The 13,926-nt window shown below is 44.6% G+C and overlaps 1 protein-coding gene across 1 annotated transcript in view; it reads left to right on the top strand.

Moving 5' to 3' along the window:
• Positions 1–11,179: 11,179 nt before the first annotated feature.
• The window catches only part of LOC106583567 (citron Rho-interacting kinase), a 62,926-nt gene continuing 60,179 nt past the window's right edge, over positions 11,180–13,926 (top strand). The window contains 1 exon segment of the mRNA XM_014167915.3: positions 11,180–11,486. Coding sequence (XP_014023390.2) covers positions 11,180–11,486 — 307 coding nt within the window.

Raw genomic sequence — 13,926 nt, 5'->3', positions numbered from 1 at the left:
CTTTCGTCTCTTTGTGTTTCATAATTTTCCTTCAATTCGCAAGAAGCTGTATGTTTCTCACCCTCTGTCTTTGTATGTGTGGGCCATCTATCTGATGCTGTCTGGTCAAAAAAGAGTATGACATTGTTGCCGCCTGTAGCATTTAATGATAAAAAAGTATAAAATAATAGCCAATCAGCGTTGAGTTCAACTGCGAATGGTCCTGGAGCACCCAAAAAAAGTGTCAAGGGAAGCCAGTTAGGATTTGGCTTTACTCCAAACGTAATTGACAGAAAAAAAACTTTCATTGTTGCATCTCGTTGTGTTCTGGTCCTCCAGTGGCTAGCTAGCTAAAATTGGTATTTTCCTAAATTGGCCATGGATGGAGACAGGGATTTTGACTTTTTAAACTCTCCGTACTGGCCAATGATTATAACAGCTATTCTGATCCAACCATAAATTCATACATTGTTGTGCCTGAGAGGAGTTCCATATGTAGCTAGATGTAGTAGGCTAATGTTAACTAGCAGGCCTGGTGCATTGTTGCTCACGAAAGGAAGTTAGGCTAGCAAGCAAGCATTTTAGTCAGCCTAGGACAACAAAAAATGTAAGCCTGTACTGTATGACAGAGTCATAGACCGTTTCGTCAACATGAAAGCGAGGAGGATGGCATTGATGTTTCTCTACAAGTAGGGTCAACATGTTTTTTCTTGTTGCACGGACGCACGCACACACAAACAGAGAAGTCAGAACCATGGAAAGCCACATCATATTTGACTTACGTAGTTTGAACTATCTTTTAGTTGTCACTGTATTAGATTAAGGTGATTTGATGATGTTGAAATGGTGCTTGAATAGTGGAGGCAGCTCCTGTTTTCTTTGTGACTTGCATTAACTCTCCGTGGTTCTAAATCAATAGTCGTTTAGTAGTCCGAAAATGCTGGAAACATTAACTTGCTTGACCATGCTGTAGGTCATGTAACTGTTTGTTACATGCAATATACTTTGTGGACTTCACCAGACAGAGGTTCCTCTCCAGTTTTGTGATAAAACAAAGGTGTGGTTGAATTTATTCTGACACTGTGTCTTCTAATTGTCTTGGCCTTAGGCCTATATATCACGGGTGCAAAGCATTTGAACTAACAGGTTAGAGAGCAAACACAATTATCAAAACACAGGTTGTAATATGGCATTTTTTACTGGCTTGGCTTACCCAGTGATTTTATCCACGCAACGCTACTGATAACGTTGCATTCTTTGTTGAATTTATTTGAACTGAAAATATTCCCTGTACCTTTTTTTGTACCATTTATTTGTGTAATTACTTTGTTATGTACTGTTAATATTCTTCCTGTTGTTGCTGTCTGAGACTTTATATAGGAATACATTATATGGGCTGTGATATGTACACCATGCAAGAGCAGTAACACAACTGCCATAGCCTTTTCCCAATTCACTTTTTCTACATTGAAAGTTTATAGTAGTACACTTTGTTACTTATTTCATCCAAAAAGGCAATTACAAGTTAATTTACAATAGTCATATAATCCACTGAGCATTGATGTTTACAAATATGGATTATTTATTGAAGTCAAGTGAAGGAGAAAAATTAAGGAACAAGTAACTATGGGTGACAGGTCACATCTTGGCCCACTCTATGCTTTAGATCAGGGTTTCCCCAAACTCGATCCTTAGATCTGGGGTGCACAGCTGCTTCAAATAATCAAAGCATGATGAGTTGGTTATTTGAATCAGCTGTGTAGTGCTAGGGCTAAAACCAAAACGTGCACCCAGTGGGGCCCCAGGACTGAGTTTGGGAAACCCTGCTTTAGATAACTCTAAATGAGATTAGAACAAATCTTTAAGCTAAATAATATCCTAGACTACATACCCTTTTGAAGTGTTAGGCAGATGAGACAATATTTACAGTATTAAACAACACAGGATGTACAAGTCCTCATGTATACACACTACACAGTCGTGTTTACAAAAGCCACAAGTTGTCCCAACACTGAATCATAATCATCATCCTCACTCAAGTGTTCGTCATCCCACAAAACCTCAGTGATGATAGACATTCGAGCTATTGCATGTCTCATGTCAGTAATGGGAAGAGCAGAAAACATTTCCTCAATTCAGAAAAGTAAGGGAATTGCACTCAGAATTATTTTGTTAGTCTTACTCTGTTTATTGCACATGAGCTAATTAGAGACACTACCATGAACAGTTGTGTGGTCATGTAATACCTCTCTCTGTTATTGCCGATGCCCTTCACTGACCAGTCTATGTCTTGGTTGTAATTGTTGTCCTGCATGCCTCTCCTTGCAATTGCATGAGGTAGCACAATTGTCACACCTGTTATGTTTGGGTGATATTGATTGTGTGACCTCCTCATCAAAGAGCTATAACAGTTCTGAATGAATATTCTGAATGTCCATCCCCAACTACAACATCATCCGCCAAGATAGAGCTGCCAAAGGGGGCGGAGTTGCAATCTACTGCAGAGATAGTCTGCAGAGATCTGTCATGCTATCCAGGTCTGTGCCCAAACAGTTCGAGCTTCTACTTAAAAAAATTCACCTTTCTGGAAATAAGTCTCTCACTGTTACCGCTTGTTATAGACACCCCTCAGCCCCCAGCTGTGCCCTGGACACCATAAGGTGAATTGATTGCCCCCCATCCATCTTCGGAGTTCATACTGTTAGGTGACCTAAACTGGGATATACTTAACAACCCGGCCGTCCTACAATCTAAGCTAGATGCCCTCAATCTCACACAAATTATCAAGAACCCTACCCGGAACAACCCTAAATCCGTAAACACGGGCACCCTCATAGATATTATCCAGACCAACCTGCTCTCCAAATACACCTCTGCTGTCTTCAACCAGGATCCCAGCGATCACTGCCTAATTTCCTGCGTCCGTAATGGGTCTGCCGTCAAACAACCACCCCTCATCACTGTCAAACGCTCCCTAAAACACTTCAGCGAGCAGGCCTTTCTAATCGACTTCACCTGGGTATCCTGGAAGGATATTGACCTCACCCCGTCAGTAGAGGGTGCCTGGTTATTCTTTAAAAGTGCTTTCCTCACCATCTTAAATAAGCATGCCCCATTAAACAATTTAGAACGAACAACAGATATAGCCCTTGGTTCACTCCAGACGTGACTGCCCTTGACCAGCACAAAAACATCCTGTGGCGTACTGCATTAGCATCGAATAGCCCCTGCGATATGCAACTTTTCAGGGAAGTTAGGAACCAATGCACAGTCAGTTAGGAAAGCAAAGGCTAGCTTTTTCAAACAGAAATTTGCATCCTGTAGCACAAATTCCCAAAAGTTTTGGGACACTGTAAAGTCCATGGAGAATAAGAGCACCTCCTCCCAGCTGCCCACTGCACTGAGGCTAGGAAACACTGTCACTACCGATAAATATACGATAATCGCTAATTTCAATAAGCATTTTTATACGGCTGGCCATGCTTTCCACCTGGCGACCCCTACCAAGAGCTCTGCACCCCCCGCAACAACTTGCCCAAGCCCCCCCCCCCCCTAAATCCAGTGAGTAAGACCTTTAAACAGGTTAACATTCACAAGGCCACGGGGCCAGACGGATTACCAGGACGTATGCTCCGAGCATGTGTTGAGCAACTGGCAGGTGTCTTCAGTGACATTTTCAACATGTCCCATGTCCCATTTTCAACATGTCCCCTTTGGCAGTTCTATGTTGTAGTTGGGGATGGAAAATTCTGAAATTTTGGTGGCCTTCCTAAGCCAGGATTCAGACATGTCTAGGACATCAGGGTTGGCAGAGTGTGCTAAAGCAGTGAATAAAACAAACTTGGGGAGGAGGCTTCTGATGTTAACATGCATGCAACCAAGGCTTTTATGGTTACAAAAGTCAACAAATGATAGCTCCTGGGGAATAGGTGTGATGCTGGGGGCTACAGGGTCTGGGTTAACTTCTACATCACCAGAGGATCAGACTTGGAGTAGGATAAGGTTACGGCTAAAAGCTATAAGAAGTGGTTGTTTAGTGCGTTGGGAACAGAGAATAAAAGGAGCAGATTTCTGGGTGTTGTAGAATAGTTTCAGGGCATAATGTACAGACAAGGGTATGGTAGGATGTGAGTACATTGGAGGTAAACCTAGGCATTGAGTGACGATGAGAGACGTTTTGTCTCTGGAGGCACCAGTTAAGCCAGGTGAGGTCTCCGCATGTGTGGGGGGTGGGACAAAAGCGCTACCTAAGGCAAGTTGAGCGGGACTGAGGACTCTACAGTAAAATAAAACAATAAGAACTAGCTGAGACAGCAGTCGACTAGGCATATTGTATTCGGTGCACATGACAAATAAACGTTGATTTGATTTGATACTTCTTGTAAGTATACTGTTTTTTCTGCAAAAAAAACAAATAAATAAAAAATTATAATTATAATTATTATTATTGTTATAGTATTGCAAAAATGGTTTGAATGGTCCGCTGGCTCCCAGCGGCAAGATTTTGATTGGATGTTACATTTCAAGAACCCTCCCCCCACACCGGTTGAAGGGGGTGGTACGTGTTATGTTCGTCACTGTTTTCCGACCAGGTAGGACACATTTTGTAGAAAGTTGTTCCGTATGCCAGCCAGTTTGCAACATTGCAGAAAATGGAGGAAAAACGTTATTCTGTTTTGCCAGAAATGTGCTCTACACACAACATTTAGTCGATGAAGGCATTACAACTCTGCTTGAACACTCTACAAAAGAAAATAGACATTTTGGCGTGTCAAACCTACAGGGTACGGTAAAAGTTTAGTGAATCAAGTGTGGCGATTTAAATAAATATGATGAACACTAACTCCGCTGTGTTTTGGTCCACTCTCTCTTCAGACAGCCGTTACAGGCGAACTCTCTAGGTGTAACAGAGATATTGTAACGCGATAAAAAAATCCTCATAATTGAGTAACAAACCTTCTACATAAAAGAGTTGACTCACCAGCAGGATATGATTATTAAACCAGTTCTTAAAAATGAAGACTTGTTTCTATACAAAATATCCTTATTGTTCCAAATGAAATACCTATGCAGGGAAAAATTGTTTATATATTAAACGACCATGCTAAGAATACTTGTCTATGAAAAGCACATCATTTTGTAGGAATCTTATCAATGTTATAGTTCCATTTTTTGCAATATAGACCTCCAAGGGAGCGTGACAACGACGTGATTTTGGAGGTATGGCAACGCGAGACAACTACTCACCTAGCTCTAATTTAAAAACATTTATTTGGCCTTAATTTAACTAGGCAAGTCAGTTAATAACAAATTCTTATTTACAATGACGGCCTACACATTCGCAATACCCCAGTACTTATTATTTGTATTTATGGAGACTAACTTATGTGTTTACTGTACTGAAATAAAACTTAGAAATCGAATCCAGCTGGTCGCCCTCTATAATGTTACAAATCATTATGGATGAGTTGGGAATTAAAACTATGGCATCACAATAGCCGAAGAGTGAATGTGGAGAAAAGGAGGGATTTTACACTGTGTGTTTGGACCTCAACAGACAGCACAGCCCTGTGGTGGAAGGGAGAGGGAGCAGCAGTCAGTCACCAAGGAGGAGTGAAACTAACAAGTGACCCCTAACCACTGACTGACACAGGGACAGATATTCTTTATACCTTCCTGATGATGAGGATAAGGTAGGGGATAGGCCGGTACATGATCCTAGATCTGTATGGTTATGGAAAGTGTCTACTTAGAGCATAAAACTGAGCAAAGTGCGATGATAATGGGCAATATAGGCTAACTCAGGGGCTGAGAGACAGGCGATGACATAAGGAGTTACGGTGGGTTCATTGACAAGGCCACAAATGCTTCACTATTTACAGAAGCACAGAGGCGTAGGGTAGCCAGCACGCAGCAGCACTACACGTCCCTCTCTGTTCCCATGAGAACAACACACAGAGAAGATCCATCCACTGTCACAGCAAACCCCAGGAGGCCCTTTGCATCATTCAGAACATTGCTTTGTTCTCACACTATGTAGGCCTGGTTTAAGTAGCCTTAATAGTTTGATGCACATTTAAAAACAACTGTAAAGGGGCAATCTGGGATTTGAAAAACATCAAAGGGTACTGCGAATGTGCTTCATGAAATGCCTGTTCACAGATTATTTTTCAAATGTAAAATTATACTTGTGTTGCTTTGTTTGCTAACTGGCTAGCTTTATTGATGACACCACCATTTAAATTGAAGCTAATAATAGCTAGCTAACCAGCCAATGTAACCCTTTCCTCCAAATTTGTGGAAGCTAGCTAAAAGCTATGAAGATGCCCTGAACATAACCCCCTCTAATAATGAAAGAGAAGGATTACTGTTTTAAATTTGGTCAAGTCAGTTTGGGAGACGTGGAAAAACTATTGTTATCCATCAATAAGTATAAGTCACGAGGTATAGACAACCTCGATGGGAAACTCTTGAGAATGGTAGCAGAATGTATTGCCACTCCTATTTGCTATATCTGTAACCAAAGCCTAAAAGAGTGTGTGTGTGTCCACATGCGTGGAAAGAAGCTAATGTAATTCCACTGCCTAAAAATAGTAAAGCAACCTTTGCTGGCTCTAACAGCCCCCCATCAGTTTGTTGCCTGTTAGTAAACTGATGGAGAGAATTGTATTTGACTACTGAATTTAAGTCAACTACTGACTTTCAGCATGCATATAGAGAAGGGCACTCAACTTGTACTGCACTGACTTAGATGACTGATGATTGGTTAAAATAAATGGATAATAAGATGATAGTTGGAGCTGTATTGTTAGATTTCAGTGTAGCCTTTGTTATTGATAATAATGATTTATTGTGTGTCCCTTTCGGGAAATGTGTCTTGCATCTCAACAAACAGCACAGCAGCACCAAATAGATGCCTAAAGTGCATTCAGAAAATATTCAGACCCCTTGACTTTTTCCACATTTTGTTACGTTACAGCCTTATTCTAAAATTGATTAAATAGTTCTCTTTCCTCATCAATCTACACACAATACCCCATAATGACAAAGCAAAAACAGGTTGACATTTTTGCAAATGTAAAAAAAATATTAAAAAAAATGAAATATCACATTTACATACATGTAAGTATGCAGACCCTTTACTCAGTACTTTGTTGAAGCACCTTTGGTAGCGATTACAGCCTTGAGGCTTCTTGGGTGCTGCACGGCTATTTTCAGGTTTCTCCAGAGATGTTCGATCGGGTTTGTTATAGTGTGGACACTATATAAATAATTACATGGTTATTATTGGCATTGACCGTGACCTTTCCCCTTTGATGATGTCATCACTAAGAGTCAGATCTGTGCAATGTGATTCTACCACCGGTTGAGTGGGCTATATAGTTCTGCTATTTTTGTACCATTTGTACCTGGCTGTACACCTTTTAGTTATTGGGTTGAAAGTAAAGGAAAGTAATATTGGAATGCGTGTGGGCATTCCTTGTCAAGTTACTACATCTTTTTGGCGACGAGGATAAAACTTTATCAACTTGTACAGAGCGAGGTGCTAGCGAGCTAAGAAACAGTGTAGGTAGTCAGTTAGCTAGCTAGGTTAATGAGTGACGGAGAGCAGGTGCCACTGGACGGAAACGCAGATGGGGACAATCAGCAACAAGTGAAAATCGCTAACGAGGATCAAGGACAAGTTGGCGTTATAATGGCAATGTTTGGGACTATCACTGAGTTTATGGAAGAGAACGAGGACTGGACGGAATATGTGGAAAGGTTGGGACACTTTTTCTTGGCAAATGGAATCACAGATGAGGCTACATTTACATTTACGTCATTTAGCAGATGCTCTTATCCAGAGCGACTTACAAATTGGTGCATTCACCTTATGATATCCAGTGGAACAACCACTTTACAATAGTACATCTATATTTTTTTTTTTTGGGGGGGGGGGGGGGGGGGGGGTTAGAAGGGTTACTTTATCCTATCTCAGGTATTCCTTAAAGAGGTGGGGTTTCAGGTGTCTCCGGAAGGTGGTGATTGACTCCGCTGTCCTGGCGTCGTGAGGGAGCTTGTTCCACCATTGGGGTGCCAGAGCAGCGAACCGTTTTGACTGGGCTGAGCGGGAAATGTGCTTCCGCAGAGGTAGGGAGGCGAGTAGGCCAGAGGTGGATGAACGCAGTGCACTTCTTTGGGTGTAGGGACTGATCAGAGTCTGAAGGTATGGAGGTGCCATTCCCCTCACAGCTCCGTAGGCAAGCACCATGGTCTTGTAGCAGATGCGAGCTTCAACTGGAAGCCAGTGGAGTGTGCGGAGGAGCGGGGTGACGTGAGAGAACTTGGGAAGGTTGAACACCAGACGGGCTGCGGCGTTCTGGATGAGTTGTAGGGATTTAATGGCACAGGCAGGGAGCCCAGCCAACAGCGAGTTGCAGTAATCCAAACGGGAGATGACAAGTGCCTGGATTAGGACCTGTGCTGCTTCCTGTGTAAGGCAGGGTCGTACTCTGCGGATGTTGTAGAGCATGAACCTACAGGATCGGGTCACCGCCTTGATGTTAGCGGAGAATGACAGGGTGTTGTCCAGGGTCATGCCAAGGCTCTTAGCACTCTGGGAGGAGGACACAATGGAGTTGTCAACCGTGATGGCGAGATCATGGAACGGGCAGTCCTTCCCCAGGAGGAAGAGCAGCTTCGTCTTGCCGAGGTTCAGCTTGAGGTGGTGATCCGTCATCCACACTGATATGTCTGCCAGACGTGCAGAGATGCGATTCGCCACCTGGTTATCAGAAGGGGGAAAGGAGAAGATTAATTGTGTGTCGTCTGCGTAGCAATGATAGGAGGGACCATGTGAGGATATGACAGAGCCAAGTGACTTGGTGTAAAGCGAGAATAGGAGAGGGCCTAGAACTGAGCCCTGGGGGACACCAGTGGTGAGAGCACATGGTGCGGAGACAGATTCTCGCCACGCCACCTGGTAGGAGCGACCTGTCAGGTAGGACGCAATCCAAGAGTGAGCCGCGCCGGAGATGCCCAACTCGCAGAGGGTGGAGAGGAGGATCTGATGGTTCACAGTATCAAAGGCAGCAGATAGGTCTAGAAGGATGAGAGCAGAGGAGAGAGAGTTAGCTTTAGCAGTGCGGAGAGCCTCCGTGACACAGAGAAGAGCAGTCTCAGTTGAATGACCAGTCTTGAAACCTGACTGATTTGGATCAAGAAGGTCATTCTGAGAGAGATAGCAAGAGAGCTGGCCAAGGACGGCACGCTCAAGTGTTTTGGAGAGAAAATAATTAAGGGATGCTGGTCTGTAGTTGTTGACATCGGAGGGATCGAGTGTAGGTTTTTTGAGAAGGGGTGCAACTCTCGCTCTCTTGAAGACGGAAGGGACGTAGCCAGCGGTCAAGGATGAGTTGATGAGCGAGGTGAGGTAAGGGAAAAGGTCTCCGGAAATGGTCAGGAGAAGAGAGGAGGGGATAGGGTCAAGCGGGCAGGTTGTTGGGCGGCCGGCCGTCACAAGTTGCAAGATTTCATCTGGAGAGAGAGGGGAGAAAGAGGTCAAAGCATAGGGTAGGGCAACGTGAGCAGGACCAGCGGTACCGTTTGACTTAAACGAGGATCGGATGTCGTCAACAGCGCTCTATTCTCTTGAGTGTGTGTGGGGCTAAAACCTACAAGCTAATGAGGAATTTGGCTACACCACGGAGACCGGGAGAAATTCCTTTTGGGGATCTAGTTGCTCTCGTTCAGACTCACCACAATCCAAAGCCTTCAGTGATTGTCCAGAGGTTCAAGTTTAACTGCCATTTTCGGAAAACAGGTCAGTCTGTTGCTAACTTTGTTGCTGAATTACGTGAACTCTCTGAACATTGTGAGTTTGGGGCTATGTTAGAGGACATGCTCCGTGACAGATTAGTCTGTGGCATTAATGAGGACAGCACACAGCGCCGGTTGCTGGGGGAAGCCACACTGACTTTCAAGAGAGCATTGGAACTATCTCAAGGGATGGAGATGGCCGCTAGTAATGTGGAAAATATTCAAAAGGCCAACAGTGGAAGTTGTGCAGTGCATCAGGTGACAAAAGAGGTGTCAGGAAAAAGGGGGAAAGCAGTGGAATGTTTCAGATGTGGAGGAACACATTATGGTAACAACTGTAAGTTCATGGAGACTGTCTGTCACAATTGCAACAAAATGGGACATTTAGCTAAAAAATGTAGGGGTCTTAGGAGCAAGCCAGAGGGTGGGCGGACTGGGCTGGGCAAGTTCACAGCACCAAAGCCTCAGTCAGCAGCGCACCACCTAGAGAGCACAGAGGAGGAAGAGCATTGTTCCTACAACATGTTTAATGTGAGTGAGCCGCGCGCAGAGCCTATCTATGCTACAGTGGAGGTAGATGGAAAGCAGATGAGGATGGAGGCTGACACGGGGGCCTCTGCCTCTGTCGTAAGTGAGGAGACCTACAAACAAATCTGGGGCTCAAGACAGGCTTCTGCCCTCACACCGGCAGGGATCAGACTGCGTACATACACCGGTGAGACCATACCATTGCTGGGGGCTCTAGAGGTGGACATTGCATACAACAGCCAGGAAGCGAGAGCACGGCTCCTGGTGGTGCAAGGGAATGGGCCTAGTTTACTAGGGCGTGACTGGCTTAACAAAATACAACTGAACTGGGGTGAGATAAAAACACACCCGAGTGACTGAGGATGTCATTCAAAAGTACCCAGAGATTTTCAAAGATGAACTGGGCACACTGCAGGGCACTGCAGTTAAGCTGTTCATGGATCCTCAGGCCGAGCCTCGCTTTTTCAAGCCCAGGACAGTGCCTTACGCCATGAAAAAGAAAGTGGAAGATGAGTTGGAGCGGCTGCAGGAAGCAAACGTCATTACTCCCATTCAGTTCTCCCGCTGGGCAGCTCCTATCGTTCCTGTTCTGAAAAGTGACGGCACGGTGCGTATATGTGGGGACTACAAACTCACCATCAACAGGGCCTCTAAGCTAGACGCTTACCCGCTGCTGCGGGTGGAGGACTTGTTCGCGACACTGGCAGGAGGCAAGACGTTCTCAAAGCTTGACATGAGTCACGCCTACCAACAGCTCCTCCTGGACGAGGACTCAAAAGAGTAGGTCACAGTCAACACGCACAAAGGCTTGTTCAGGTACAACCGCTTGGTTTTTGGAGTGGCGTCCAGCCCAGCCATTTTCCAGAGGACAATGGACAATCTGCTGCAGGGGATCCCTCATGTAGCAGTGTACCTGGATGACATCCTGGTTACAGGGGAGACAGAGGAGGAGCACCTCCATCATCTGGACCAGGTGTTAAAGAGATTCTCTGAGGCAGGCCTGCGCCTGAAGCGTAGCAAGTGCACATTCCAAGCACAGAGTGTGACATACCTAGGTCACAAGATCACAGCGCAGGGTCTGTGTCCTGTGGAGGACAAAGTCAGGGCAATCAAGGATTCTCCAAACCCCAAGAATGGGTCAGAGCTCAGGTCGTTCCTGGGCATGGTGAACTACTATGGTAGGTTCCTCCCTGAGCTGTCAACAGTGTTGGCTCCACTTTATCAGCTGCTCCACAAAGACTGTAAATGGAAGTGGGGGCCAGCACAAGAGAAATCTTTCAAGGAAGTGAAAGCACTACTACAATCAGCACAACTTCTGGTTCATTTTGACCAAGACAAAGTGATCATCCTGTCATAAGACGCCTCGCCCTATGGCGTCGGGGCAGTACTCTCTCATCAGATGGAGAACGGGTCAGAGAAACCCATTGGATTCGCATTACGTACACTGACGAGTGCTGTGAAGGGTTGTTCACAGTTAGACAAGGAAGGTCTGGCCATAGTTTTTGCTGTGAAACGCTTCCATCAGTACCTCTATGGTCGTCATTTCACCATATGCACTGACCACAAACTACTGATGAGCCTTTTTAGTGAATCAAGATGCATTCTGCCCATGGCTTCAGCAAGGATACAGCGCTGGGCAAAGCAAAGTCAACATACTTCTGGAATTGTGTGTCTGAGCAGACACATGCACATTTGTGGCCTGCTGGAGGTCATTTTGCTCTGGCAGTGCTCCTCCTGCTCCTCCTTGCACAAAGGCGGAGGTAGCGGTCCTGCTGCTGGGTTGTTGCCCTCCTACGGCCTCCTCCACGTCTCCTGATGTACTGGCCTGTCTCCTGGTAGCGCCTACATGCTCTGGACACTACGCTGACAGACAAAGCAAACCTTCTTGCCACAGCTCGCATTGATGTGCCATCCTGGATGAGCTGCACTACCTGAGCCACTTGTGTGGGTTGTAGACTCCGTCTCATGCTACCACTAGAGTGAAAGCACCGCCAGCATTCAAAAGTGACCAAAACATCAGCCAGGAAGCATAGGAACTGAGAAGTGGTCTGTGGCACCACCTGCAGAACCACTCCTTTATTGGGGGTGTCTTGCTAATTGCCTATAATTTCTACCTGTTGTCTATTCCATTTGCACAACAGCATGTGAAATTTATTGTCAATCAGTGTTGCTTCCTAAGTGGACAGTTTGACTTCACAGAAGTGTGATTGACTTGGAGTTACATTGTGTTGTTTAAGTGTTCCCTTTATTTTTTTGAGCAGTATATTTCAAGGCCTACTTTCAAACTCAGTGCCTCTTTGCTTGACATCATAGGAAAATCAAAAGAAATCAGCCAAGACCTCAGAAAAAAAATACTGTAGACCTCCACAAGTCTGGTTCATCCTTGGGAGTAATTTCCAAATGCCTGAAGGTACCACATTCATCTGTACAAACAATAGCACACAAGTATAAAAACCAAGGGACCACGCAACCATCATAACGCTCAGGAAGGAGAGGCGTTCTGTCTGCTAGAGATGAATGTACTTTGGTGCGAAAAGTGCAATTCAATCCCAGAACAACAGCAAAGGACCTTGGGAAGATGCTGGAGGAAACAGGTACAAAAGTATCTATATCCACAGTTAAACAAATCCTATATCGACTTAACCTGAAAGGCCGTTCAGCAAGAAAGAATCCACTGCTCCAAAACTGCCATAAAAAAAGCCAGACTAAAGATTATTCTTTTTGGAGAAATGTCCTCTGGTCTGATGAAACAAAAATAGACCTGTTTGGCCATAATGACCATCATTATGTTTGGAGGAAAAAGGGGGAGGCCTGCAAGCCGAAGAACATCATCCCAACCGTGAAGCACGGGGGTGGCACCATCATGTTGTGTGGGTGCTTTGCTGCAGGAGGGACTGGTGCACTTCACAAAATAGATGGCATCATGAGGAAGTAACATTATGTGGATATATTGAAGCAACATCAAGACATCAGTCAGGAAGTTAAAGCTTGGTCGCAAATGGGTCTTCCAAATGGACAATGACCCAAAGCATACTTCCAAAGTTGTGGCACAATGGCTTAAGGACAGCAAAGTCAAGGTATTTGGAGTGGCCATCACAAACCCTGACCTCAATCCTATAGAAAATTTGTGGGCAGAACTGAAAAAGCAGGTGCGAGCAAGGAGACCTACAAGCCTGACTCAGTTACACCAGCTCTGTCTGGAGGAATGGGCCAAAATTCAGCCAACTTATTGTGGGAAGCTTGTGGAAGGCTACCCAAAACATTTGACCCAAGTTAAACAATTTAAAGGCAATGCTACCAAATACTAATTGAGTGTATGTAAACTTCTGACCCACTGGGAATGTGATGAAAGAAATAAAAGTGGTGATCCTAACTGATCTAAGACAGGGAATTTTTACTAGGATTAAATGCCAGGAATTGTGAAAAATTTTGTTTAAATGTATTTGGCTAAGGTGTATGTAAACCTCCGACTTCAACTGTAGAGTTCAGTGTGTGAAATCGGAGGGCCTGTTGTCCGGACCTTTGGCAGTCTCTATGGGGGTGCCTCAGGGTTCAAATCTCGGGCCGACTCTTTTCTCTGTATATATCAATGATGTTGATCTTGCTGCTGGTTATTTT

This window comes from Salmo salar, chromosome 22 (assembly GCF_965601325.2).
Source record: "Salmo salar chromosome 22, fSalSal1, whole genome shotgun sequence".
In the NCBI taxonomy this organism is placed as follows: domain Eukaryota; kingdom Metazoa; phylum Chordata; class Actinopteri; order Salmoniformes; family Salmonidae; genus Salmo; species Salmo salar.
Note: the sequence above shows the minus strand (reverse complement) of the source record. Positions and strands in the feature narration are given on the sequence as shown.